Source organism: Melospiza melodia, chromosome 12, assembly GCF_035770615.1.
Source record: "Melospiza melodia melodia isolate bMelMel2 chromosome 12, bMelMel2.pri, whole genome shotgun sequence".
Lineage (NCBI taxonomy): Eukaryota > Metazoa > Chordata > Aves > Passeriformes > Passerellidae > Melospiza > Melospiza melodia.
The window spans coordinates 19,551,070-19,575,589 of NC_086205.1; the positions used below are offsets into that span (position 1 = coordinate 19,551,070).

The window sequence follows — 24,520 nt, forward strand, 5'->3', positions numbered from 1 at the left end:
TGTATGCTCTCCCAGGCATTGACTATCTCAGAGTATGCTTCTAGTCTGGAATGTTCATCCAGTATTCTTTATTTCCCCCTTGACCATCAGATTATCTCCTTCTTTGGAAGTAATCAACTCTTTAATGCCAGGTAAACTAGGAAAAAGCAAGTCCAAAGGCTGAAGGGTGTAGCACACACAGGATGTGAATATCTCCTCAGCAGGAATGTCTGGGAGAACAGTAGCTGATGGGGAATGTGAAACAGGAAGGCTGGTTCTAGCAGTCTGTGACTCCCTGCAGCACTATCAGTTCTCTGGGTGATTAACTGTTTGTTCCTCCCTTAATGAAAACTTGTCTCAGATGAAACCACCATAATAGAAAGCTGATGTTCTGGAGCATTCCCAAGTGTAGGTTAATATTTACAAGCTATCAGGTTCAGGTTTTATCTCCATCCCTTGCTGGCACAGAGATAAAATCCTTTTAAAAATCCCTTCTGATCTTTCTGGTTCATGACATGGCTTTAGTAAGACACTTTCCATATGGAACGGGTAAATATCTTAATGGAAATGTAAGTTTTTCTCATCATTTCAGGGACTAGTAACAGATGAAGAGCCCCCATGTACCAGGGGCCATGGCTTATAAGGCAGCATAAGTGATGGACAGTATCTCTGCAGGATACTTAGGCTAGGAAATGTCAGAATATTATTTCTGCCTCAATGGCTTAAGATCATGTTTACCTAATGGACTTACACTTGCATTTTGCAGGTGTTGTGTTAATATTAATGTGTTGTCTGAATTGTTAATATTTCTTCACTTCAACATTACATTAATGAAGGCTGCAGGGGATGGAGAAAAGACCTGGCTAATTAATTAAATCGGCAAAAAGCATCTTTAACTTTCCATCATGCTGCCCTTTGCTTCCACCTAATGAGTCTTGGCATTTCTGGTCAGCAGCCACGTAACACACGCTGCTGTGTGGAGCACTCAGCAACGCACTTGCTAATTTTTGTGACCCATAAATAACTTGCATAAACTTTAAATGGTGAGGAAAAGTGCCTTTCATTCCTGTTTCCTCCTTCCAGTGGGAAAGGCAGTCTGATAACAGGCAGTGCTGGCCTGATGTGTGGGGCTGGAGACTTTCCTGTCAGCAGAGGGACTGTCTGCATTCATTAGGAATTCTTTCCATTCTCCTCCTAGCCAGACTCTGGATGACATTAATATTATGTGTCTTGTCATAAGCTGTGCTTTGGGAGCCAGTGGCGTATCAGACTGCACGTCTCAGGAATGTGGACTGCCCAGCTTGGACACTGGCTGTGAGGTATCTCCCCTCTCCTCTGCCCCATCCCAGCCCCAGCCTGGCTCTGAGCTCATTCACCCTCCCGAAATTACCATGGGCTGGAGAAAACTCAGGTCTCAGGTGCCTGCACTGGCCCAAGGTGGCTGGGCACTCCCTTGCTTGGGAGCATCCTAATGCATTCCCAGATGTAAGGGTTGCCAGCCCAGGTGTCATTGCTCTCGTGAGACCCGGTAGTTGAGGACAGCACTGTGCATTAGTGATCCATCCTTATCCCTTCCCTGTGGCTCTGCAGAATGGGAGCAGGGCTCTTGGCATCATAGCTGCCTCTGAGAGCCGAGATCTTAGAGACCTGGTGGCTCCTTGGAAAGACAGACTGGATCTGATACAGATCTATGGAAAGCAGGACTGGGATTCCCAACTGCACAGCTTCTGGAGGATTGCAAACTCTTTCCCATTGTCTTCCCCACAAAGGTGAAGGGGTTGTGCATTCAGGGAGGGTTTTTAACATTGCTGTCACTTTGATGCTGACACCCAGCACAAGTAGGAGGTCAGCATGGCAGTGCCAGGCAGCCCTGAGGACTGGAGACATTCCTAGAAGGAGATGTATATGAGACTGTGTGCCCACTGTGAGTGAGCAGCACTCCAGGGGCTTTTTTGGGGCCCATGAAAAAAGGGATGTCTAGATCTAGGAAGGCCATTCCTGGATGGAGTTCTTCCTCTGTGTGTGATGCTGAGAGTAAAGTCCTCTGCCCTGGGCTCAAAAATATGGTAATTGTGAGAAGATTGTGGAGAACAGTGGAGCTGAGGCTGAGGGAGCCTGCTGAAGTTGTGCCTCCCCATCCTGTGTGGCCCAGCACATGCATGCAGGTCTAAGCTTTCATCCCTGGCCCACAGCAGCTGAAAACTCTGTTTTGGCACAGAGGGGCACTTGAGCACCACGCCAGGAGTCTGAAGGTTGCCACCAATTAGCATGGAAAGGAGCAGACTGCAGTCATATTAACCTTTAATGAAGAGACACAGCCCGCAGTGACTGCATCCTCTGCAACACCAACGCTTCAGTCCGAGGATGCCTCCTTTGCCATTTGAATCCAGACAAGGAGGGAGGATGATAGGACGGGCAGGTATTGACTTTATCCCTTCCATATGAACCACAGATGAGGGTGAGGAGCTCCAGGCTGGGCAAGGGGCCTTTTCCACCCACACAGCTGAGAGCCAAGAGGTCCCAAAGCTCTGTGGCCGCTTGTGCCATCCTGCACTGCGACGTCTGGCCTGATGCTGTGCTGCCAGATGTACTCAGCAATTTCATTTAACAGGGCTGCAAAGTGGTGCTGATAATTTCAAAGAAATTCAGTCAAATGGCTGAGGTTTTTCTAGCAGTCTTAATCCCTGTGTGCAGACCAGTACATCAGGCTTTAAGCAATTAATTCGTAATCATGCCAAATGCCTTCAGGAGCCCAGCGTCAGCATTGAGAACTTAAAACAGTTTTCCACTGTACCACAGATAATTTGGATAAAGCAAAGAGAGCAGTCTGGTGGCATTTCCAGCCTCAAGGTGTGAGAGTGGTCCATAAGTGACATTTGTATTCAGAGAACCCTCCCATGCATTTGTGTTGTAGGCATCTATTACTGGGAAGGCACCATAGCTAATATAAAGGGCATTCTTTATACCCCGGAAAGGGTGTTCATTATAGGGAAAAGCCATTCTAGCTTAGTAAGAAATGAATCTAAAACTGCCTCAGAGCTGCTATTCTCATCAAGTTTCAATGGTAGCAGTTTTAACCAAGAGTTAATTGAGCAATCTCAGAAAGTGGAGTAATTCCATTATTCAGCTATGCTTTGTACAGGGCTACTGCTAGCTGTGAGAGGAGCACAAATGACTTTCATCAAGCCAGGAACCGCCAGCATTCTTGCCTTTTACTACTTTTTCTTTCAAAAAAAAAAGTAGGTCTTTTGGTCTTTTGGCAACTGTCATTGGCAACAGGAGCTCCACACCAACATTACAAGGCTCATATGTAACTCTGTAATCCAGTTTTTTTGGATAATAGCGGATTTGATTTTCATGGCTCTTCAGGCAGCAGTGCTGTTCCAGAGTGGATGGCTGAAGATGCTCCTGTTTGTTGGATAGGCAGAGTGTCACCAAGAAAACAGCACACTATTCTTGCATAATTTTGCATGGAAAAGAGCCATTGGAAGTGCCCGCCCAGCTACTCACCAAAGAGCATAATTGTGTCATTGGCTGCACTCTCAGGAGATGTGGGATTAGCTAATGTTGGTTTTAGAAGAGCTTTTATAGAAACCTCTCAAGTTCCTCTGCTTCATGGAAGAGCTGTAATCAAAAATAGGCGAACACGATTTAAGGAAGAAAAAGTCATACCACATCCAGCATCTTTGGACCTAACACCTTGGGAGAGGGTTTGTTGGTTGAGCCTTGCTGCTGTTTCTTTACTGTTTTCCTTCAGCTGATGCTGCTCCTGTTGGATGTGAACAGGACTATTTGCAGCCTTCTGTGGAAGGTGACTTTGTGGGTGAATGCAGCAGGATTTAGAGTCCCATTCGCAGGGGGTGGCTGTAGATCTCCCGTTTGGTATGAGATTGTGCTGTAACAATAATCCCTTCCAAGCCAGCAGAGAGCAGGGGCTCCCAGCAGTGTACTGCCCTTGGCAAGGGAGCATAAATCCATCAGTGTCTTTAGAGCTCTCTCAGACACACACAGACACATCAGGGCTGCCTTTCTCAGCACCAGCTTTCCATGACACTGTTTGGTTCCAGTGTGATGCTCTCAAAGCTATACTGTCCTAACCCTGCTTGGACCCAGCACGGAGCTGGACACACCTGAGGCAGGCACATAGATATGGGCTGAGAAACAGGATGCCTTTGACTGCAGGTTGAAGCACTAACCCATGCTGATCTGGGATGGTAAATCTGTCTGTAGATAGGAAGAAATTTGAATAGCAGAAATCTTGTTCCTTTTGTAGGAGGGAGTGCGTGCTATGAGAGAGAGGCAAGATGGAGAGAAGCAGATGAGATATTGTGATGGGTTAGGAGAAAGAAGTTTGGTAACCCTTGCAGAAGAGGTTGGTCACATTTGGCTCTAGTCTGAACTGCTGGAAGAATGCTGGGGATTTGCTTGGTGGCAGCTCACCCAGCCAGTGGGACCACCTTTGGAAGGGGGGCTCAGACTCCAGCTCAGAACAGTTCAGCTGCGTCCTTTTGGGAGTAGGTTTCCACAATGAGCTACACTTCTCCAGCCCATCAAAAGCAAAGAACCCTGCCATGGAAGGGCTGTGTGGTGTTTTGGGTTTATCTCTCACACCTCAGCTGTGATAACTCTTCCAACACCTGGATATACCCATCAGTTACATCTTGCAGGAGAGGATGGAGGTGTGGAAGGGTTTATGGGGGAACAGCTGGGCTCATCTGTCCAGCCCCACCTCACTGCCCTTTGCTCTGAAGTCCTGCATCTGTTACCCTCTGGAACAGCAGGTATTTTAGTGTCCTTTTGCTTTAAGGAAGCTGCCTGCCTCCTTCCTGCACTTACTGGATTGCACACAAAGTACTCCTTGTCTCTCCCTTTGAGCAAACCCTTCTTAGCTAATGTCATTTGTCAAGTTAATCAGGGAGAGTGGACACTTGGATGGCTGCTGTGCAGCCTAGCTGCATTGCCATGGAGACAAGCAGCCAAATGGGCATTTTACTTGCCCTGCCTCTCTTTGCAGATTTGCCATGAAAAAACATTATTTTATTTGCCATCAACCAAACAGCTTGCTGAGGACATCAGTAGTTTTTCAAGGTTGCTATCTGGAGATTGGGAAGGGTCTACCTAACATTTAATGGAGCAAATAGTAATGCTGATACTAAAGCAGGTCAAGGGTCTGAATGTGCAGTTCCTCTCTCCACATCCCATAGATGTTTGGCACTGGCAGGAGTTGTCTGAGAGGAATTACAGGCCACTAGCTTAAGTTTTGGGATGTAATGAAGATATCATCAGTCCTCTTCAGTGAATGGTTTCATAGGTGACTGTTTCCCTACAGAAGCTATGACTATCAAAAATACTTTGAAAAACACCAAGACTTGTGTTTAAGAACATCTCAGGAGCTTGAAATCTCCCCAGAAGTTGGTGAGGTGTAGGCACTGGCATGCCTTGGTCACATTTGAAACCCGGGTGAGTGTGAGCCCATACACTCCAGCTGACCTCTTGCATAAGGCAGGCTGAGGATGAGTTTCATCCACATAACTCACAAGCAAAAGTTGGATATTGAAAGAGCTGACAGGAGATGTACATATTAGAGAGCTCAAAAGCCATCCCATCCCTCCCTCTCCTTGTCCTCACATGTTAAATGATGCATGGAACATGTTTGGAAATGCTCCCTCCTGCAGCTTGGTTAGCAGGACAGCTGGGATCTGCAGGCACCTATGGAGGGACAGCCACCTGTTGACCCCTAGCCCTGTCTGTGGGATGGCCGAGGAAGCCTCACATCAGCACAGAAAGGGCAAAAGTTCAGATCAGATTGTTTATGGGATTTTATGGAGCCAGGAGCCAAGGATAGCTCAGCTAATCCAGAGGAAACTGTAGCGATGGCGTTAGAATGCATTTCACATGGGATTCATTCAGCGCGCGTTCAGATGGACCAGTCTTTCTGTCTCCATTTTTTTAGCCATTAAATATTTTTCTTTGTACTCCTGTCTGCCAGCTGCACTGAGCCAGACTCCAAGCTGGGCTGTTTTAAGAAAAAAACCCACAGAAACCCCAAAACCTCTTGTCGTTTGACCTGCTGACAAGTTAGCAGGGCTTCAGCACAGCTCCCAGCAGCATCAGCAGCAGCCACTGGGCTGGGTCCATGCTCTGCCAGCCAACCTCTGCTCCCACCAGCCCAGCATTCATTGCTTTTCTCCAGGCCACAGTGTAGTGCTTGCTTAGTTGAAGCCCTGGTGAAAACATGAGCTAAAAGTGCAACTGAAAGGCCACGTGGGGAGGGCAGGAAGGCAGCAGCTTTGCTGTGCCCTCCAGCTCCTCAGCACCTGAAGCCTTGCTGGCTTCATGGGCAGTCCTATCCCTCGCTCATCCTCCTGAGTCACCAACATCCCATGCAGTCACAGTGTGAGCTCCTCTCAGGATTAAGGTTTTCCTTTCAGGTGCACTGAGGCCATCACATTTAGCTGTTTCATGCAGATCTTGTCTCCTGTCTGTGTCCTGAGCCCCAGACTCTGTTGCTCTGCTGGAACAGGTAACATGGCTTAACTCCCATCACAGGTGCCAGCTCCTTCACTGTCTCCTGTTCCCTGTTCCCTCTGACCCTGGTGAGCTTTCACATGCTGTGGATTACCCCAGCTGTGACTTTGCCTACTGGAAGCTGCTTTCTCTTCCTGAACTCCCGATGTTTAGAGCAAATCTGACTAGGAATTATAGAGCAGCCCCACACTCTTCTTCCCTTTCAAGCTTGCAGGAATGCTGCAGCAGGGTGCATTTGGGGAGCAGCTCCATGACCCTGCAGTGATCCAGAGCTGGGAAGGACCCTCTGTCCCTGCAGGGGGTTTTGGCATCAGCCCCCAGGGCATTGCAGCCTTCCCAGGGCACTCTGGTTTGTTACTCTGAGCTGACACAAACCAACCCATCAGATCCTGGGGCTTCCTTTCCTCCCAGATAGAGGAGTGTCCAACCTTATCCGTGTTACCTGATACTTGAAAGCCTGAGCTGCACATGCATCTCCCAGAGCCTGTCTCTGCCTTTGGGTGAGAGAGCAAGAATAGCTTTTCAATTCTGAATATCCATGGTCACATCCTGCACACCCTGTCATGGGTGCAAAGCTCCTGGGTGCTTCCCAGGGTAAGGGATTTTGCAGAGCAGAGTGGGTAGTATGTGCTGTTAGTTTTACTTCAACAATAAAAGCATCCCTGGCAGGAAGGTGCTCAGGTATGTGCTTCCATTTAGTACCTCCAACATCAGAACAAAGATATGTCCTGGAAATTGTAAAAGCCCAAGCCACAGAATGATAAAACAAAATGCAGAAGTTAATAATCAGGTGGAAATTGCATCCAGCCAAAAGTGTCACTGTAGATGGGAGATGAAGGGTTTACGCTCCCGTGCTCGTCAGGAACAGACACACCAGGGTCTGCTGCAGCATTTGCTCACAGTGTTCTTCTCTGAGACATGCAATGAGCACATGTTGCCTATGACAAGGAGGAGATTTTGTTCACAGGTGTTTATTGCTTTGTCCTTAAAAATGGGCTTGCATCTTCTTTCTGTAGAGGCTGCAGCTCAAGGGAGATGCAGGGGGACTCCATGGCCAACCTTTGCCCAAGTGTGCATCTATGTAGCTGAGGCTGATGCTGGAAGTGCCTCCCTCTGCTTGCACCAAAGCCCATGGGAAGGAGAGGTGCAGCCTTTTGCAGCCTGCCCTGTTTTCTGTGCCTCGCTGTGACCTGGCTCGGGCAGAAGGGGCTTCCCAGGTGTGAGCATGGGCTGGCACAGCCTCACACCCGTCCTCAGGCCATGCTCCCCACGTGCTGCTCGGTGACCCCCACTCTCGGGAGATGGAGATGGCCATGCCATGACCCGCTGGCTGCCACTGGCTGTCCCACGGCCGGGGTGCCCCGTGCCCCCGGGCCATGCTGTCCCACACTGTCCCGGACCCCCCGGAGCCGGTGGCCATAGAGGGACCGAGGTTGCCATCTGCCGGTTCTGCTGCACAGGAGCAGCGAGAGCCTGGCTCAGCCCCCTTGAAGTGGCCCCTCAGGAGTTGTCCTGATCCTGCTCAGCATTGCCCACCTGCGACCCAGCCCTTGGCCTTTGGCAGCATGTCCCCATGGGCCCGTGTTCCAGGGGACAGGGCAGGCAGCCCATTCCCATTTAGACCGTGTTGCTCCTGCCCTGCCCACACTGCCCCTGTCCCTCCTGCCCTCCCTGTGGGGCCTCAAGTGTTGGCCTCTGGCACAAAACCCTCTGTGAGAATCCACAGGGCTCTTAATAAGGGAGCTCCTTCCCATTAAAGACTGATATTTCTACTGCTGATGATCACTCTCAGGTGCTTATTTCTCCTCTGGGCTTGCCTTTATTTCCTTTCTCTTTCTAGTTCTTGGCAAGTACTCCCAGGCTGAGAATGTATGACTGCTGTAGGAGTGCCCCAGGAGTGCAGCTCCTTGCACATCTCACCTGGCCAGTGTCCCCAGCAGTGGCCAGGGTTGGGAGCTGCAGGAACCCTTGGCTGCAGCCCTGGTCCCCCAGCCAGCCCTGCAAAATCACTGCTTTGCCTGCAGGAGCAACAGGGCTGGGCTGGCACAACCAGCAATAGCTCACTCAGGCATTGTTGGGAGGATGAGGTTGCTTCTGTAAATCTATTATCTTTTTTGGCAATTAGCACCAGTTAGGAGCCCTGGGAATATGTGCAGGAAATAGCAGGAAGCCCAGTTAAGCACATCTCTGGCTTATCAAGCCCAGTTAAACAAGTCCCCCGTGGCACAACCCTGCTGCTGGTAGCACAGCCCATACAGATGCCAAAGATGATCTTCAGTGCTGGGATTGCTTTCCTGAGCACTGTGCAACCCCAGAGGTTTCCATTCAATGCATGAACATTCAGAGTGGAAAGTGAGGGGCTCAGCCCAGCCTGGAATACCCCAGCACTCTGGAGATTGTGTGGAGGAGCCTGTGGAGTCCCTGGATGCCAAAGGCAGCCCTGCTGGAGCAGCGCTGGTGGCTTGTCCTGCCTGGGGACAGAGCTGTGGGTGGGAGCCTGGCGTGGGGCAGGGCTCAGAGCCTGGGCCTGGCCACACATGTGGAGCTGGGGATGGTGAGCAAGCGAGGCGCTGTTTGCTCTGGCCCAGGAAGACAGAGATGTGTGTTTGTTTTCTGTGCTATCTCTCGCACGGCGTTTGTTTTGCTTGTCAAGCATTTCAGGAGATAAAATGACCTAAAGGGAGATTATTTTATCCTAATTTAAGCTGTCAATTTATCACTGACTTCTGCTTGTCTGCGCCAGCAGGACAGCTTACTCTGAGTCCCTGGGGAAACCTCCACTAGAAAGTGAGAATTTGGGGGGGATTTGCTGCAATCTCACGGCTAATCTGTGCTTATGTCAGCAACTACAAGCTGCTCCCCTGTCCCCTGTGTCATATTAGTTCCCATCACTATGGACTGGCTTGGCTTCCCAGGGGCTCCCCTGTCTAACCTAGGCCTGGGGTTGTTTTTCTCGTGCCGCAGGCTGGTGGAAGAGTTCATGCTGCTGGCAAACATGGCTGTGGCCCATCAGATCTACCGCTCCTTCCCCGAGCAGGCCTTCCTGCGCCGCCACCCCCCGCCCCAAACCAAGCTGCTGAAAGACCTCATGGACTTCTGCAACCAAGTTGGCCTCGAGATCGACTTCAGCAGCGCGGGGACCCTGCATGTGAGTGGCCTGCCAGGGCTGTGGGGACAAGGGTGGGCAGCTATGTGATGGCATGCTCGTGGCAGTGTGTGCTTCATTCCCTGGCCCTCTCTGCCCAAGCACAGCTGACAGCTATGCCATGCCAAAACAAAACACCTCCCTCACCCACTATTGATCCCATTAGCACTGGGCAGGGGTGGCCCAGCCTGGCCTGGTCAGCCATGTTGTGCACAGAGATTAGAGCAGGGTGGAAAGGACCTTGCAAGTGACCCCTGCACTGCCCTCCCTGCAATGGGAAGGATGTTTCAGTGCAGGAGCACTCACTGGGACACCCAGATTTCCTTCTGTGGGCAGGGAATTTGCTCCATAGCACAAGGAAAGTAGCTCTGCACAGGGCTGTTTCTGTCTGGGCTGGTGCAGGTCTCAGAGAGGGCAGGGTGGGGAGTGGGCTGACTGGGAAGCACTAGAAAGCAGTGCTGGGAAAGGTCAGATGCAGCCAGGGCAAGAGGTGTCCAAGCACTCCTGTGCGGAGCATGTCCTGAGGCTGAACTCCAGCTGAACAGCACCGCGCAGCTTCCAGGATTTTCTTTACTCACCGCAACTGGACTGTGGATAATCCTCTGTTAATCCCATCCCTGCTGGCTCCTGCACACCCCTCCAGCAGCTGGGACTGCTTTCCCTGATTGCTGTGCCTAGCCTATATCAGCAGAGGCAAGGCTGCTCACTCAGCTCCTCTCCTGCACTTTGAACCCTCCAGCTCTTCCTCACTGCTACCCCCAGGCAGTGGCCTCCCATATCCATGTCTCCCCAGAGTCCCATTAGTCCCTGTGCTGAAGTTCTCAGCAGCTGGATGGGAGCCAGGCACGAGTCAGGAGAGGGTTTGCATCCTCTCTGTCACACTGCACAACTGGGGCAGAGCCAGCAGTCCCCATGCCCTGGTGCTCCCTGCCACTGACCCCAGGAGGAGAGCCAGTGCTCAGGACTGTGTGTGCAGTCCTACCTGGGGCTGCTGGGACTACAGCAAAACCCAATTTCATGTGCACCTTTTGGCTTACAAGGGGATTTTCAGGAAGAAGGGGAAATTGGCTTTGACAGGCTGCTGTTACCATCAGTAAGGTCTGCCTGGGTCCCTTTACCACCATAACATGTCAACACTGAATGCTCTCTCTTTTCTCCTCCAGAAAAGCTTAAGTGAAACATTTGGTGCTGACAAATATTCCAGAGCAAGGAAAGAAGTGCTGACCTACATGTTCTCCAGGCCCATGCAGGTGAGAACAACGCTGTGCTGTTGGGTATGGCTGCTTGCAGCTTTCTGCTGTGGCTTTATCTTCAATCCTTGTCCCTTCTGAGTTACCAGGCTGGTTGTTGCACACAGAGGGAGAGAATGAATACTGAATGTGGTGTTCCAGGGCTGCCAGCAGCTTCCTCTAGTGCCTCCAGCCCTGTGCAGCTGGAACTGGAGGCACTGGAGCAACAAAGCTTCACTGGATGGCAAGGTCAGGCTGAGTCTTTCCTCACTGCCCACAGTGTCCCTGTTATTACTGGTTGGGATATTTCACCCTTGAAGTTGCATGAGGGCTGTTAGCAGACTCACAAGGACCCAGCCCTGTGAACAGCTGGGGTGGCCTTCATGGTTCATGTTTGTGTCATTTCTTCACGTCATGGTATCCCAACTGGTCCAAAGAAGGAATTAAGAGTAGGGGTGTGCAGCTGGCCATAGGCACAGTCTGGTACCTGCTCTTGGAAGAAGGAAAGTTCTGGAAACCCTTCAGTCTCCCTCCAGCCCAGGTGGCTTTCTTTGACAGTCTCTGCAATGGAGGCTTGTGCTGCTCACACCAGTTGTCATGTTTGGTGCATCTGTAGCTCAGGACACTTACTTGGGTGTTTATCACCATCATGAAAAGTTTTTGTGAGGCATCAGCTGCATTTGCAGCTGGGCACGGCACAACCTCTTCTGAGGAAAGTCCTACCCCGTGGGGAGAAGGGGCAGGTTCCTGAGATGATCTCTCTGCTGTGGCCTGCTTATCACTGCAGGAATGAATCATCTTCCCAACATCACTCATTTCACTGTCACTCTTGTAATTAGCTTATTTGCTTCATTTACTCATTAGCAGTGCCTGAAGTCCTGCTGTGTTTCCGGGACTTATTGCTTGTTTGCAAACGGCGCTGGGCTATGAGGCTGTTTAGTAAATCATCCTCTCACATGGGTCCAGCTCAGGAGGGCTGCTTTGTAAAGGGCAGGAAGTGTCCTCTGGAGCTGGATGTGTTGTCCCAGATCCTGTATCCTGTTTTGGGTTATCCTGTCCCTTCTGTCACATCCTCCTTTTCTGGTGGAAGGTACACTGATGACATGAGTTCCTTTGATTCCCTCTCTGGTCCTGCTGACTGTGGCACAAGCCTGCCTTTGCCAGTAGGAGCACATGGAGCAAGCCTGGCTGCTGGCCAGGATGGATGAGCAAGGAGAAAGTTCTGCAGTGGCACCAAGGAGGAGATGGGCTTTTGGGGACCCATGGACTTGCTGAGATCTTGCTGTTATGGTCTCCTGAGACTGTGGTTGGAGAAGCAGTGGGAATAATTTCAGATACCACACAGTGGCTCTCATTAAGATTTAGCCTTGTGAATATGTTAGATTTCATTACATGAAAGAGCTGCCAAGGTTTTGGGGATGAAGTCTTCTGCAGAGTAGATACCAGACAGAGAAAGAGGCACTTTTAAAGGAGATACTCCACAAGATGTGATTTTGCCAGGAATTAGTCTCATTCCATCATCAGAAGACAAAGGTGCCTGTGTGTTCAGGTGTGCTGTTCAGTCCTCCCATACGTGGCAAACCTGCTGCCTGGCACACTCCCATGATAGGCAAAACATTTGGAAGGGGGCAAACAGCTTCCAAGGAAGGAAGGAGCTTTCCCTGAGAGGAGTAATTTTTTGCTGTCTGCCACCAGCATGAGAGCAGATGGAAGAATCAGCCCCATCCTGCTGGATGTCGTGATCCCTTATGGGGGAGAGGACAGATTTGAGTGCTGGCAGCTGCAGAGCACAGGCACTGAGGGGCCCAGGCTGGTGGTGAGGGCTGGGCCATTGCTCTGGCAGATGGTGCAGCGAGACCGTCTGGTCGGGGCACTGAGGAGTCACCTGTGTCCCTGCACATGTCACAGCTCCCAGTGATAAAGCTGATGCTTCAGGGACAAGGCTGCAGCTAAATCAGCCTAAACAACCTGTCCACAGATTTAACCCCTGGTTGTGCCAAGCCTGTGTCTTCGCTCTTCACTGAGTGCTGGTGGTCAAGACATCAGCCTCTGGGAGGAGGAGGGAGATGGGAAGCAACTGGTAATGTGTGTGCCTGAGGGAATGCCTGGATTGGCATGCCAGGAGCCCTGTAACAGATGAAGGAGCAGTGACACACCATTTTTCAGGGGCTCAGTCACTCGGGAATTCAATCTGTCCATGAAAGCAAAGCTGCCCCTGGTTGGCTGGGGCTGATTTATTTCCAGGCTCCTCGCAGTTCTCCGGGGATTGCAGCAAACTTTGGGGATTTGAGACCTCTTGTGAGTCGAATCTGTTAATGAGAAAACATCTGCTTCATGCCAGGCTGATGTCACTGGGTTGTGCTGTCAGTGGTGAGGGTGGGTGTCAGATACACACTGGACTGGGCTCCCTGCAGGCTGCAGCCCTTCCATGGCCTAGGGCAGTATTTTTGCTGGGATACTTAAGCTGCTGCAAATGTCAGTGAGAGCCATGGGCTGCCAAAAGGGTGTCCAGAATGGTGCTGGACCCCACAGTGGCCCCAGTATATCAATGAAGACAACAGCAAGCAGCACAGGACCTTCAGCATCTTTTCTGACTTTAAACAAGGTGGGGTATAACTCGAAACACTGCTAGGCATAGGGCAGGGATGGGCTCTTCCCATTGTCTTTCTCAGAGCAGGGATTTTGACTGGTGCTCTGCTTTCTGCCTGCCTGGCATTGTAGGGACCTTCCTGCCTTCTGCTCAGAAGCCTGGCACAAGTGGCTGGAAGCTCCCTGTGATTCTGTGCTGCCTGTCAGCACAAGGGCACTCATCCTCCCCCACAGCAGCCTCTGGAGCTCGGTGTGTCTCCCTGCCCAGCTTCATTCTGTGGGAGCTGAGCTCATTGAGTGGAGACCATACTTCGTGGAGTCCATCAGAAACAATTTAATTCTGGGTTGTGGAAATTGGCAGCCACTACAGCTCCTATCCCAGCTCTTGGGTCTCATAATAAGGCTGGGACTGATGCTGCTTTTTTTAACCTGCTCTATTTACTTGCCCGGATCAGTGCGTTGCTGCTCAGCAGGAGCTGGCTGCGCCACTGGCCTGGAGAGTGCAGGATACAGCTGCCCAAACCAAGGATCCCAGGACGGCTCTGTAATCAGAGCTGGCTACTCCTGTTTTTTTTTAAATCACTTGCTCTTATTTTTAAATGAGTTCATTCAATCGCCACTGTGCCGTGACCCCGCCGCCACCCCCCTGACCTGCACAGCCTCCCCTCCCCGCCTGGGCCCAGCCCCCAGTGTTTTCCCAGCCCCAAGAGCTGGTGTTTCACAGATGTAAAAATAAAAGCTGTAACCTGTGGGATAACAGGGGTGACACAGGAGCAGTTCCTGCTGTAAGAGGCTGCTGAGCAGTGGTGCCGCTGTTGCCCTGGTGTTGGTTTAGATGGGTGGTTCAGCTGCTCAGCTCCCCAGCTGCCGTGGTGGGATGGAGCAGCAGGGATAACAACAGGGCTCTCTCTCCTCCTTGGAAGCCAATCATACCTGCCCCCAGTGCTCTCCAAGCATGCACAGTGTGTGTGTAAAGCCTGCAGCCAGACTCAGAACCAAAGAGCACCTGATGTGGGCACAGAACAAGCTGGGCTCTCCCCTGGAAGATGAGAGGAAGGCAAATGAGCCCTAGGGCCTGAACAGAAGCAGGAAGCTGCTTAGACCTATGGATGATGTGAAAGTTGATGCAATCCTTGGGGCCAGGCAGGGCCAGCTGGCAGCCAGCAGCTCCTGGCAGTGGCTTTGCCCCTTTTATTCTGTGCTCAGTTTCTGTAGTGCCTGTGCAGCCCAAACTGAGCAGCAGGTGAAGGACCATAAGCAGACAGGAGGGCCATTGGCTGCTGGCGCTGTGTCTCACAGAGCCAGACCCCTCCAGCCTCATGGCACCAGCCTTGCTCACAGCCTTGCCTGGTTTCTCCCCGTTTCAGATGGCTCTCTACTTCTGCACTGGCGTCCTGGATGACGAGAGGCTCTTTCACCACTACGCCCTGAATGTGCCGTTCTACACCCACTTCACGTCCCCCATCCGCCGCTACGCCGACATCGTCGTGCACCGCCTGCTCTCCGCCTCGCTCGGTGCGTGTGCTCCCCTGCTCCTGCTGGGCTGGGACAGGGACAGGGGCCATGCATGGCTCTGGAGCAGGAGGGACCATGGGCATGTTATTGTCACTTGTTCCCTTTGCAGGTGCCAGATCCCCCATCACAATGGAGAAGGAGGCCATCCAGAAACAGGCCGATCACTGCAATGACCGGAAGATGGCTTCCAAGAGGGTGCAGGAGCTCAGTGCTGACCTCTTCTTCTCTGTCTTTGTCAGGGTAAGACCCAAGGCTCTTGTCTCCCAAGGTATCTGTGGATTTCCCTGTGAAGGCCCAGCCTACATGGGCAGGGGCTGTTTCTGCCCACTTGTCTTTAGGAAAAGCAAACAGTGAGAGGACACACTCAGCAGCCACCACTGCTGGATCCCAGGACCTTGAGACACTGTCTTGGGGATTGCTGAATGAGATCTGTTGTGTAGTGACAGCTCTGTCTCTTGACAGGAATGTGGTCCTCTGGAGTCAGAAGCCATGGTCATGGGTGTCCTGAGCAAGGCCTTTGATGTCCTGGTGCTGAAGTTTGGAGTCCAGAAGCGCATCTACTGCAATGTAAGTACCTCACCAGTGTGAGACAGTGCCAACCCTGCCTTGCCAGAGCAGCCTGGCGTCACTGAGGGCAGCGGCTGTCCCGGTGCCCTTTTGTGCCAGCCCTGCATGAGGCAGAGCTGTGCCCTAGCTGGGCCAGCCAGAGGGGAGGGAACCTTCCTGGAGTTTGCCTTCCATCCCTCAGCCCAGGCAGGCACAAGGGACTGGGGGGTCTGGATCAGCCCAGTCTCTGGGGACCAGCTTCTCCCTGTGACATGTTTACGTAGGTAAAAGGGAATAAAGCCAGATTCAGGGGAACAGAGATAAGTGTGGATCTGAAGTGGGGACAGGGAGCAAGGCTGGTTTTCATTTCATTTAATCAGGTGGTTTATCTGGGGCTGTGACAGCAGTGCTGTGGGCCAGCACCTGCACTTGGTGACAGCATCCTCTCTTAATAACCTGGTTATATGTCTGGCAATGACATCTTTAAACAGGACATAGAGCATGATATATGGGCTGGTAGTGTATGGCAGCAGCCCCTGATTTACGTGCTAGGCTCAGGCTCACAGGCTGCTGCATCCCAGTTGTTGAAGAGCTGCAGAGGCAGCTGGGCTGTGCTGGGCAGAAGCAGCCTCAGCCCCATCCACAGGGGAGCTGGAGGAGAGTTGGGGGGGCACATTCCCAACACTGTCCCTGCCTGCAGGCGCTGCCCTTGGTGGACTTCCGCTACCAGAAGGCAGGGAAGAAGCCAGAGCTGACACTCCTGTGGGAACCAGAGGAGCTGGAGGGGGAATCTGTGCCCCAGGTAAGACCTCCACGGCATGGGACAGGCTCACAACACCAGGGAGGCTGTGGGCAACATGTGGGTGCTGTGATGTCTGCAGGGACAGGTCTGGGAGGCAGGACTTGCCTCGCAGGGTGTCAGTCCTGCTGTGTCCCCTTCCCAGTGAGCCCAGCTTCAACCTCAGCCTCCTGTGCCGTCCATTCCAGTCCCATCACTGCCCTCACAATCTGACCCCTCCACAGCCTTCAGTCTTTGCCCTGCCTGCTGTGTGCCCTGCCTCCCGGTTCAGGTTTTTCCAGGAATTGAATTAACATGCTGTTTACTTCCTCCTTCCAGATCATCAATTAAGATGTTAAGTAAAATCAGCCTTAAGGCAGCTCTTGTCTAGACCCTTCCCCCATCCTGGCACTCTTTGTCCCTGACATGGCTTTTTCTTGGGGTTTCCATCCCTGTGACAGGGTTGAGCCTCAATTAGGAGAAATTTTTTAAATCAGACTTCCTGAGATGCAGTCTCAAAAGGCTTAACAGCATCTAGAAATCTCTCTCTTGTGTCCCTGTCATCTATTAACTTGGTAACTCAATCAAAGGGAGCAATCACATTTGTCTGGCTTGATTAAGTGGTGCTTCTTTGCCAGCTTTTGTCTGGCATGGCTGTAAAACCCCAGCTGTGTTGACTGCTGCTATCTCTGCCTGAAGGGCTGAATCCCAGCCTCTCCCTGCACTGCTCCAGGGGCTCTGCACTTGAGCCCCAGTTCCATCCAAGCCCAGCACATCCCATCCTTGCCCACTCAGGTTTCCTGACACAGAGTGGGCTGACCTTCCCAGCTGGGGTGATGCATGTGCTGGAGAGTCCTTCCCTTCCCAGGGTGGATGTTGTGATCAGAGCTGGATCTGGCTCTGCAAACATTTCTGCAGGCTTCCCTCCCTTTGAAGCTGAGCTTTCCTCTCTCAGCTTGGCTCAGAGAAGCCCTGAGGATGCAGCCTGGAGTGGCCTCAGTTCCCCCTTTCCTACAGGAGCAGGGATCACTTACACCCTAGCAGGGAACTGATGAAAAATGATGCCCCAGCATGAGCAGGGCCCATTTTGGTTAAGAAAACAGTTGGTAGAGGAAACTCCTCTACAAACCTTCCACACCTCCTAAGAAAACACTGGAGCTCTCCCATGGGATCAGACTCTGAGCTGTCCTCCAAGCCAGCATATCCTTGAGTTTATAAATCTCTAGCCCTGGGATGAGCCAGATTCCTGTGAGCCATGCTGAACTCTGGTAGATGTCACCTGGACACCCCACAGCATCCCAGCTCCCCAGCTGGCCCCAGCCCTTGGTCTCTGCTTCCTAGTTTAGCTGAGCCTGGCCAGGCAGTGGGAGCATCAGGGAAGGCTGTAAGTGAGGAGGTGTCCTGGGGTCTGGCTGTTTGTTTGGCCCTGCTATAGAGGGCAGATGTTGCCCCCATTTCTCTCTGATCTCCAGGAGATGACCAGGGCCTTAGTGGACATCACTCAGGGGTGGAGTAAGAAGTGGATCTAAGACTCAGAGGATTTGATGTGAAATTGTGCTGTTTCACAGCAGTTCAGCAAAGGGATAATGCAGGATTGCAAGGGAGGATCCTGATTCTCCCCCTTTGACTCCCCCATATGTGGGGGCTTTCCCCTGAACACCAGCCCCTGCACTGCAGCTAGCTGGGGCGGGCAGGAGCTGATGCTCAGTAATTCACAGCTCTCTGGCAGCCAGTTGTGATAGGATTTTCCTGCAGGTTGCTCCTCACTGGACACTTTGGTACATTTAAGTCTCAATGAGATTTTCCTTGTCTGAATGATCAATCTGGAGCAGCTGGTGCTGGATGAGCTGGGAAGGGTTGGACAAGGTTACCCCAGTAGCTCTGAGCCTGCTTCTGGTGGGGCCAGCCCTGAGCAGATGGCCCCAGTGTGCCCTGCTACAGCACAGGGAACAGGCTCCAGCAAGCAAAGTCCCCAAATGCCTGTGCATGACCCCAGGACAGCCCTTCCCAATGTCCCAGCCAGCCCCTTAAGTGTGCCTCAAGGACAGACCAGATCAATACTTTCCAATCCATCAATCACAGGAAGAGCTGGGCTCGGAGGAGCAGGGAGAGGGCAGCAGCAGTGCAGTTCCTGAACAGGAGGGATTGATTTTCTGGGGTCTGCATTCCCTTGCATCTCTCTTATCTATTGTGCTCCCTTCCTGGGTCTCCTCTCCCTGTGGGAGCACAGGCACATTGTTCCTTCCTTGTGGGATGCTGATGAAATGCTCAAGTCATGTGGAAACCCTTCTCAGCACAGCTCAGCCTTGGCTCTTGGCCAAGCTCCATTAAGGGGTGATGTGATTCTGTGGCTGGAGAGGGGAGGCACGGGTGGCCTTGAGGGGAGATTGGGACCCAAAGCCAAGGACACAAATGCCCACAATTCTTCCCAGACTGTGTGGAGAGCAAGAGTGGGGCATGATCATGCTGGGATAAGTGAGGATGTTTTGGGAGGCTCATTCAGGTTGGCTTGGATGCCCTGGGTGGTGTCAGAGTTCGTGGTGTTGCCCTTGAGGATGCTGTCTCCAGCCCTAGGAGCATCCTGGACCCCAGCAGAGCTGTCTGAATCCATCCTGCCCTAATTCTTGGTTCCTCATGGGTGCACTGATGGAGGCAGCAAAAGCCAACACAGCTTTAAGCAAATCTTGGTGTGATTCCAGGCTGCCTGAAAACCCTCTTTTCTCTCTTTCTCTCCCCTGATAAAGGTGATCACCATTTTCACGCTGGTGGAGGTGGTGCTGACGGCAGATGGTGGCCCCCTCAAGTACACTGCCCTGCTCAAGAGGCCAAGCTTGGACAAGTGAGAGCCCTGGCTCTGTGTGCTCCCCACTCCTGATGCTCCTTCACCTCCCAGGCCCTGCTCCAGCACCTGCTGGAGGCAGAAGGGACCCACAAGGACTTTGGGGTTTTGAGTTTTAAAACCATTGTGGTTTTATTTCTGGTTTGGATTTTAACTCCACCTGGGAGCAGGGCTCAGGGCTTGAGCCTGCCCCAGGCAGAACATTTCTACTCTTGGGTATTTTTAGCATGATGCTTTCTTAATGTTTTTTTAAGGCAGTGGTGTCCGTCTGCAGCTTCAGTGCCCGTGGTGAGGGCTGAGAGAGGGGATATGTGTCCCCAGGAGCAGAGAGGGGCTGGCTCCACCATCCCAGGTGGGATGTGGACACAGGGGGATGCAGCCATGGGGCCGCACAGGAGGGTTTCTTGCAGGGTTGTGTGTCATATAATAAAAGCCGGGTCAGCAGCTGTGTGTGGAGCTCGTGCAGGTTTTATTTTGTGCCCTCCATGTTCCCAGCAGTAATTCACCTCTGGGCAGCCCCCTGCCTTCCCATGCCTGCCACTTCCCAGGCGTTATGGAATTTGGCCTCACTGCCTGTCCCAGCCTCAGATATGCTTGGCCAGAAGATGTGAGATCAGGGCAGGTGTTCCCAGCTCCTGATCCTGCAGGTATTCCCTCAGTCCCTCTGACTTCACCAGGAGTTCCTGTGTGTCTGCTCCAGTCCCTCACACTTTGGCCTCGAGCCTAACCCTGCTCAGGGGCGCTATGGCACCATGTCCTTGCATCCAGTGCCTCACTGACCAACTGACCTCTGCCATCTCCAGCCACCTCTGCCTGCTCTCTCCCCATGTCCCCCACCCACACTCTGAGCATGTGTTGGGGGCGTGGGCTGCTCTGGCAGCCTCCACATCATCAAAAGCAGTGGCTGGTGAAGGGATTGACATCTGGCAAGAAGGAATGGATCCATTGTGCCAGGCAGGAAGGGTGCCCTGCATCCCTCTGCTGTGGTGACAGCCATGGCCAGCACCAGCACGTCAGCCATCTGCAGGAGCCAGGAGCTGGCCAAACCTCAACTGCCTGGGTCAGGATGGGGGATCAGGGCTGGGCACTGCACACTTCCTAGGAGCTGGTGAAGCCATCAGTGACACCTGTAGTCCCCAGGACTTGTGCTCATGCAGTGCCCTTCCAGATGGCCTGGTGCAATCACGGGTGGATGTCACCTGATGCTGGTGACAGGGGCTGTTCCTGCCCACAGCAGGTACCCCAGGGCACCCAGCATGTCCGGCACCAGCTGTCCCAGGAGCCAGTAGGCAGCGTGTAACTCTGCTGGGAGCGGGGACCAGAGAACACTGACACCAAAGCCAATATGTCCACTCCCTACCCCTCAGCCCAGTGTCCCCCTCCTCGGGTTTGTCTCAGGAGAAACCAGACAAATCCAGCCTGGCCCAGATCAGCCTGTCTGCAAAAACAGCCCTTTGCCCTGTGTTCTCCCTCCCACTCCCCAGGGTCCCCCAGCAGCCGCCCCCATGGGAGCTGGGGCCCAGAGGTGCCCTGGTCCTCAGGGACAGGCTGGAGGTCCTGCCTTGCTGGTGGGGGCAGGGATGGCCCCAGGGTGGGGCGCTGGCATTGGGAGGGCCCTGAGAGGGCTGGGAGATAGCCGGTGAATGTTATCAGCTCATCATCTCACGGGACAGGGAAGAACCATAAAGGGCTGTCCCTGGGCCTGGACTAAGGCAGCATTCCAGGAGGAGCCGCGGTGGGCAGCATGGGGCGGCCGCTTTCCTCTGGAACCTGCCTTCTCCTCTGCCTCCTCGCCCAGCTCGCCGCTGCAGCCTCTGGTGAGAGGACACGTGTGGGACAGTGGGGTAAGAACCTCTGGTGGGGGATGCTGGGGCTGGTGTCACTTCCTTGGGGATCTCCAGGGACCATGTCACCTCCCCTTGGGATGCCAGCAAATGGGAACCCTCACTGCCACCTCAGGGTGCTCTGATACCACAACCTTTGAATGGGTTTGTCTCAGCTTCCCCCCAGAGCAGGCTCTGCTCCCCCCCTGCCCCGTCCCTGCTGCTCCCAACCCCCATTCCTGACTTTGGATAAGTGGCCCAATAGCCACAGCCAGCCGTGGTTACCCAGCCATTGCACACTTGCTGTGGCTGATCCTCAGGCTCCTCATCCACTCTGCCAAGAGGTACAAGCGACTTCCCTGCCAAGCTGTGCCTCAGTTTCCTTTCTGCAGGTAGTTTCTGAGCAATGCTGGTCTGTAAAAGTCATGCTGATCTCCTGGGGCTTCCTGGTCCTCCATGGGGTGGGCTTACAGCAGCTAAATTCACCTTGGGTAGAGATGAGCATGCTGGACATCCCAGGGGTGCACCTGGAGGCTCCCAGCTCTGCTCTCACCTCCAGATGCTGAGAAGACCCCGGGCTACTGGAATAAAGGTGCCAGGAGGAGGCTGGAGTTGGCTCTGGCCTTGCAGCCAGCAGCACAGCGGGCCAAAAACATCATCCTCTTCATGGGTGACGGTGAGTGCCCCGGGTCACTGCCAGGCCCTGCGGCTCCCCAGCAGCCAGGGGATGTGGCTGATGAGAAGATGGGGCTGGGGCAAGCCCTCAGGCAGTGCCTGGGGAGGGCAGGGCTGTCCCTGGTCCGGCCCGCTGCCCCCCAGTGACTCAGACATGGCCACAGGCATGGGGCTGTCCACCATGTCAGCAGCTCGGATCTACAAGGGGCAGCTGGCCGGTGGCTCGGGCGAGGAGAGCGTCTTGGCCATGGAGACCTTTCCCCACGTGGCCCTGGCCAAGGTGAGCGGGGCAGGGCTGGGAGGACACTCCTGCTGCCCCTGCTTGAAACCCCACTGCACCCATCTTGCTTCCAGACCTACACCATCGACCGGCAGGTGCCCGACAGCGCTGGCACGGGCACCGCCTACCTCTGTGGGGTGAAGGCCAACGCCAAGACCCTGGGCCTGAGCGGGGCAGCCGTCTATGGGAAATGCCACACCACCTTTGGCAACGAGGTGGACTCTGTCCTGCACCGGGCCAGGCTGGCGGGTATGGGACAGCAGGAAACCCTGTGGGAAAGCCAGGCACGGCTATCCAGTGCCATGCAGGGCTGGATGGGCTCCCTGTAAACCCTTGGCCACGCTGCAGGCAAGTCTGTGGGCATCGTGACGACCACGCGGGTGCAGCACGCGTCCCCCGGGGCAGCCTACGCGCACTCGGCCAGCCGGAGCTGGTACGCTGATGCCAACATGCCCAGGGAGGCCCTGCAGGACGGCTGCAAGGACATCGCCTTCCAGCTGGTGCACAACACTGACATCAACGTGAGCTGGGGAGCGGGAGCGGGAGGGAGGGGCCATGGAACACTGGGAGGGTCTGCTGAGCTCCCCACAGGTGATCCTGGGCGGCGGGAGGATGTACATGACCCCCAGGCACACTCCGGACCCCGAGTATCCAGAGGACCCGGATCAAAATGGCACCAGGAAGGACGGTCGGGACTTGATTGCTGAGTGGCTGAGTGCCAAGCAGGTAGTGTGTGGGGGAAGAGGAGATGGAACCCTGGGCACAGGGTGTGTGTCATTGGCACTGGTTCTGCTCTCGCTGGCAGGGTGCCCACTATGTCTGGGACAAGAAGAGCCTGGATGCGGTCAAAGACGACTCTGTGAGCCACCTTATGGGTAGGAGCATCACTGGCTGCACCAGTGGCAATGCTTCCTCCTCCCCTCTCTGGACATGTCAGCAGAGGCACAAAGCAGCCCCGGCATGGACCCCCTCACCCTCCTCCCCCAGGCCTCTTCGAGCCCAAGGACATGAAGTATGAGCTGAACCGCAACACATCCACAGACCCCTCCATCGTGGAGATGACGGAAAAGGCCATCCGCATCCTGCGCAGGAACCCCAAGGGCTTCTTCCTCTTTGTGGAAGATGAGTAGCTCCAGGCGGGCAGTGTGGCTGGGGCTGAGGTGGGATGTAGGTCCTGGGAGTAGGTGGCCATGCAAGGGGACCAGGGAGAGGGTGACAGCCACATTCCCTGTGCAGGTGGCAGAATCGACCATGGCCACCACAGTGGCCGAGCCAAGCAGGCGCTGATGGAGGCCGTGATGCTGGACCGGGCGGTGGCACGGGCAGGAGAGCTCACGTCCCCTGCTGACACCCTGACCGTGGTGACGGCCGATCACTCCCATGTCTTCACTTTTGGGGGCAGCACACCACGAGGCAACTCCATCTTTGGTGGGTCCTGGAGAGGGGCAGTGAGCATCTCTCTTTCCACCTCACCCTGTTGCTCCAAAGGGAGGTTGAGCTTGCCCAGGCAGGGAGCTGGGGAGGGGTACCCAACTGGGACAGGAGGTGACAATGTCCTTCCCTGTGCCAGGGCTGGCCCCCAAGAAAGCCAAGGACAAGCGAGCCTACACCAGCATCCTCTATGGCAACGGTCCTGGCTACAGCATCCGTGATGGGGCCCGTCCAGCTGCCAGCCTCCCTGCTGCAGGTACCAGTCTGCTGGGGAGGTGGCAGAGCCATGGGGTGGCTGGGGACAGATTCCCAGTGAGTCTGATGGGGATTGGGTGGAGGCACAGACTGGCTGGGGACAGTATCACACTGGCATGGCCATGGATGCCACACAGGGTCCAGGTGCCACTGTGAGCCTCAGGAGTCACCCCACTACAGAAATCAGGCTGGTGCAGGAGTGATGGGAGCTGTCCCCCAGTCCTGTGACATGTCAGCAAGACAGACCCCAGCCTCATTTCTCCTCTTCCCCCTGCAGAGGACAAGGACTACAGACAGCAGGCAGCTGTGCCCCTGGAGACAGAGACTCACAGTGGGGAAGACGTGGTGGTGCTGGCCCAGGGCCCCATGGCCCACCTGTTCCATGGGGTGCAGGAGCAGCACTACATCGCCCACGCCATGGCCTACGCCGCCTGCCTCGAGCCCTATGCCACAGAGCCCGGGTGCAGAGCAGCCCGCAGGGCCTCCCATGGCCCACGGTGCTCGCCACAGCCCCTGCTGGCCCTCCTGGCCCTCTGCATGGCTGCCCTCACAGGGAGGGGCTGACAGGCTCTGGCTGAGTCCCACTGTGGGCAGGACCAAGGGATGCAATAAACACGGGTTGCTTGTCTCCATCTGCCCTGCAAAAGTTCTCAGTGGCTGTCACCTCCTGAGGTGCTGCTGCCCTGTGCCTGCCCCCCACAGCTGGCTGTGCCTCCTGGCTCTACCCTGGCACCAGCACTGCAGGCACTGGGGTGCGGGAGGTGATGAAATGCGGGTGAGGAGAGGCAATGTCCTGCCCAGCTTTGCCTGGTTGGAGCACTGTACACAAGGGTTGGTACATTCCTATCTAGGGCTGAGCAAGGAGCAGAGTTGTAGTCCACATCCATGGATTTATTGCCCATGAAAGC

The 24,520-nt window shown here is 54.0% G+C and overlaps 2 protein-coding genes across 2 annotated transcripts in view; both read left to right on the forward strand.

The window, feature by feature from the left end:
* Nucleotides 1-19,592, forward strand: part of DIS3L2 (DIS3 like 3'-5' exoribonuclease 2) — a 180,493-nt gene extending 160,901 nt beyond the window's left edge. The window contains exons 16-22 of the mRNA XM_063167119.1: nucleotides 9,472-9,655; nucleotides 10,816-10,902; nucleotides 14,838-14,985; nucleotides 15,095-15,225; nucleotides 15,448-15,552; nucleotides 16,232-16,333; nucleotides 19,054-19,592. Of these exons, the coding sequence (XP_063023189.1) occupies nucleotides 9,472-9,655; nucleotides 10,816-10,902; nucleotides 14,838-14,985; nucleotides 15,095-15,225; nucleotides 15,448-15,552; nucleotides 16,232-16,333; nucleotides 19,054-19,152 (856 nt within the window). The 3' untranslated portion in view covers nucleotides 19,153-19,592. The remainder of the gene's footprint in view (nucleotides 1-9,471; nucleotides 9,656-10,815; nucleotides 10,903-14,837; nucleotides 14,986-15,094; nucleotides 15,226-15,447; nucleotides 15,553-16,231; nucleotides 16,334-19,053) is intronic.
* A 2,208-nt stretch (nucleotides 19,593-21,800) lies between these two features.
* On the forward strand, nucleotides 21,801-24,241 carry LOC134423764 (intestinal-type alkaline phosphatase-like). Its single transcript, XM_063167123.1, has 9 exons — nucleotides 21,801-21,926; nucleotides 22,001-22,175; nucleotides 22,275-22,447; nucleotides 22,518-22,652; nucleotides 22,732-22,801; nucleotides 22,914-23,052; nucleotides 23,146-23,354; nucleotides 23,497-23,613; nucleotides 23,890-24,241. The coding sequence occupies exons 1-9, from the start codon at nucleotides 21,801-21,803 to the stop codon at nucleotides 24,174-24,176; spliced, it is 1,431 nt and encodes a 476-aa protein (XP_063023193.1). The 3' UTR covers nucleotides 24,177-24,241.
* Nucleotides 24,242-24,520: the final 279 nt, after the last annotated feature.

What these genes read in the sequence shown, in the direction of transcription:
- LOC134423764 (XM_063167123.1), top strand. Translation starts at nt 21,801, where the DNA reads ATGGCCACAGGCATGGGGCTGTCCACCATGTCAGCAGCTCGGATCTAC. An exon ending in TTCCTCTTTGTGGAAGATGA is followed by an intron (nt 23,053 to 23,145) that starts GTAGCTCCAGGC and finishes AGAGGGTGACAG; the next exon opens with CCACATTCCCTGTGCAGGTG. An exon ending in ACGAGGCAACTCCATCTTTG is followed by an intron (nt 23,355 to 23,496) that starts GTGGGTCCTGGA and finishes TCCCTGTGCCAG; the next exon opens with GGCTGGCCCCCAAGAAAGCC.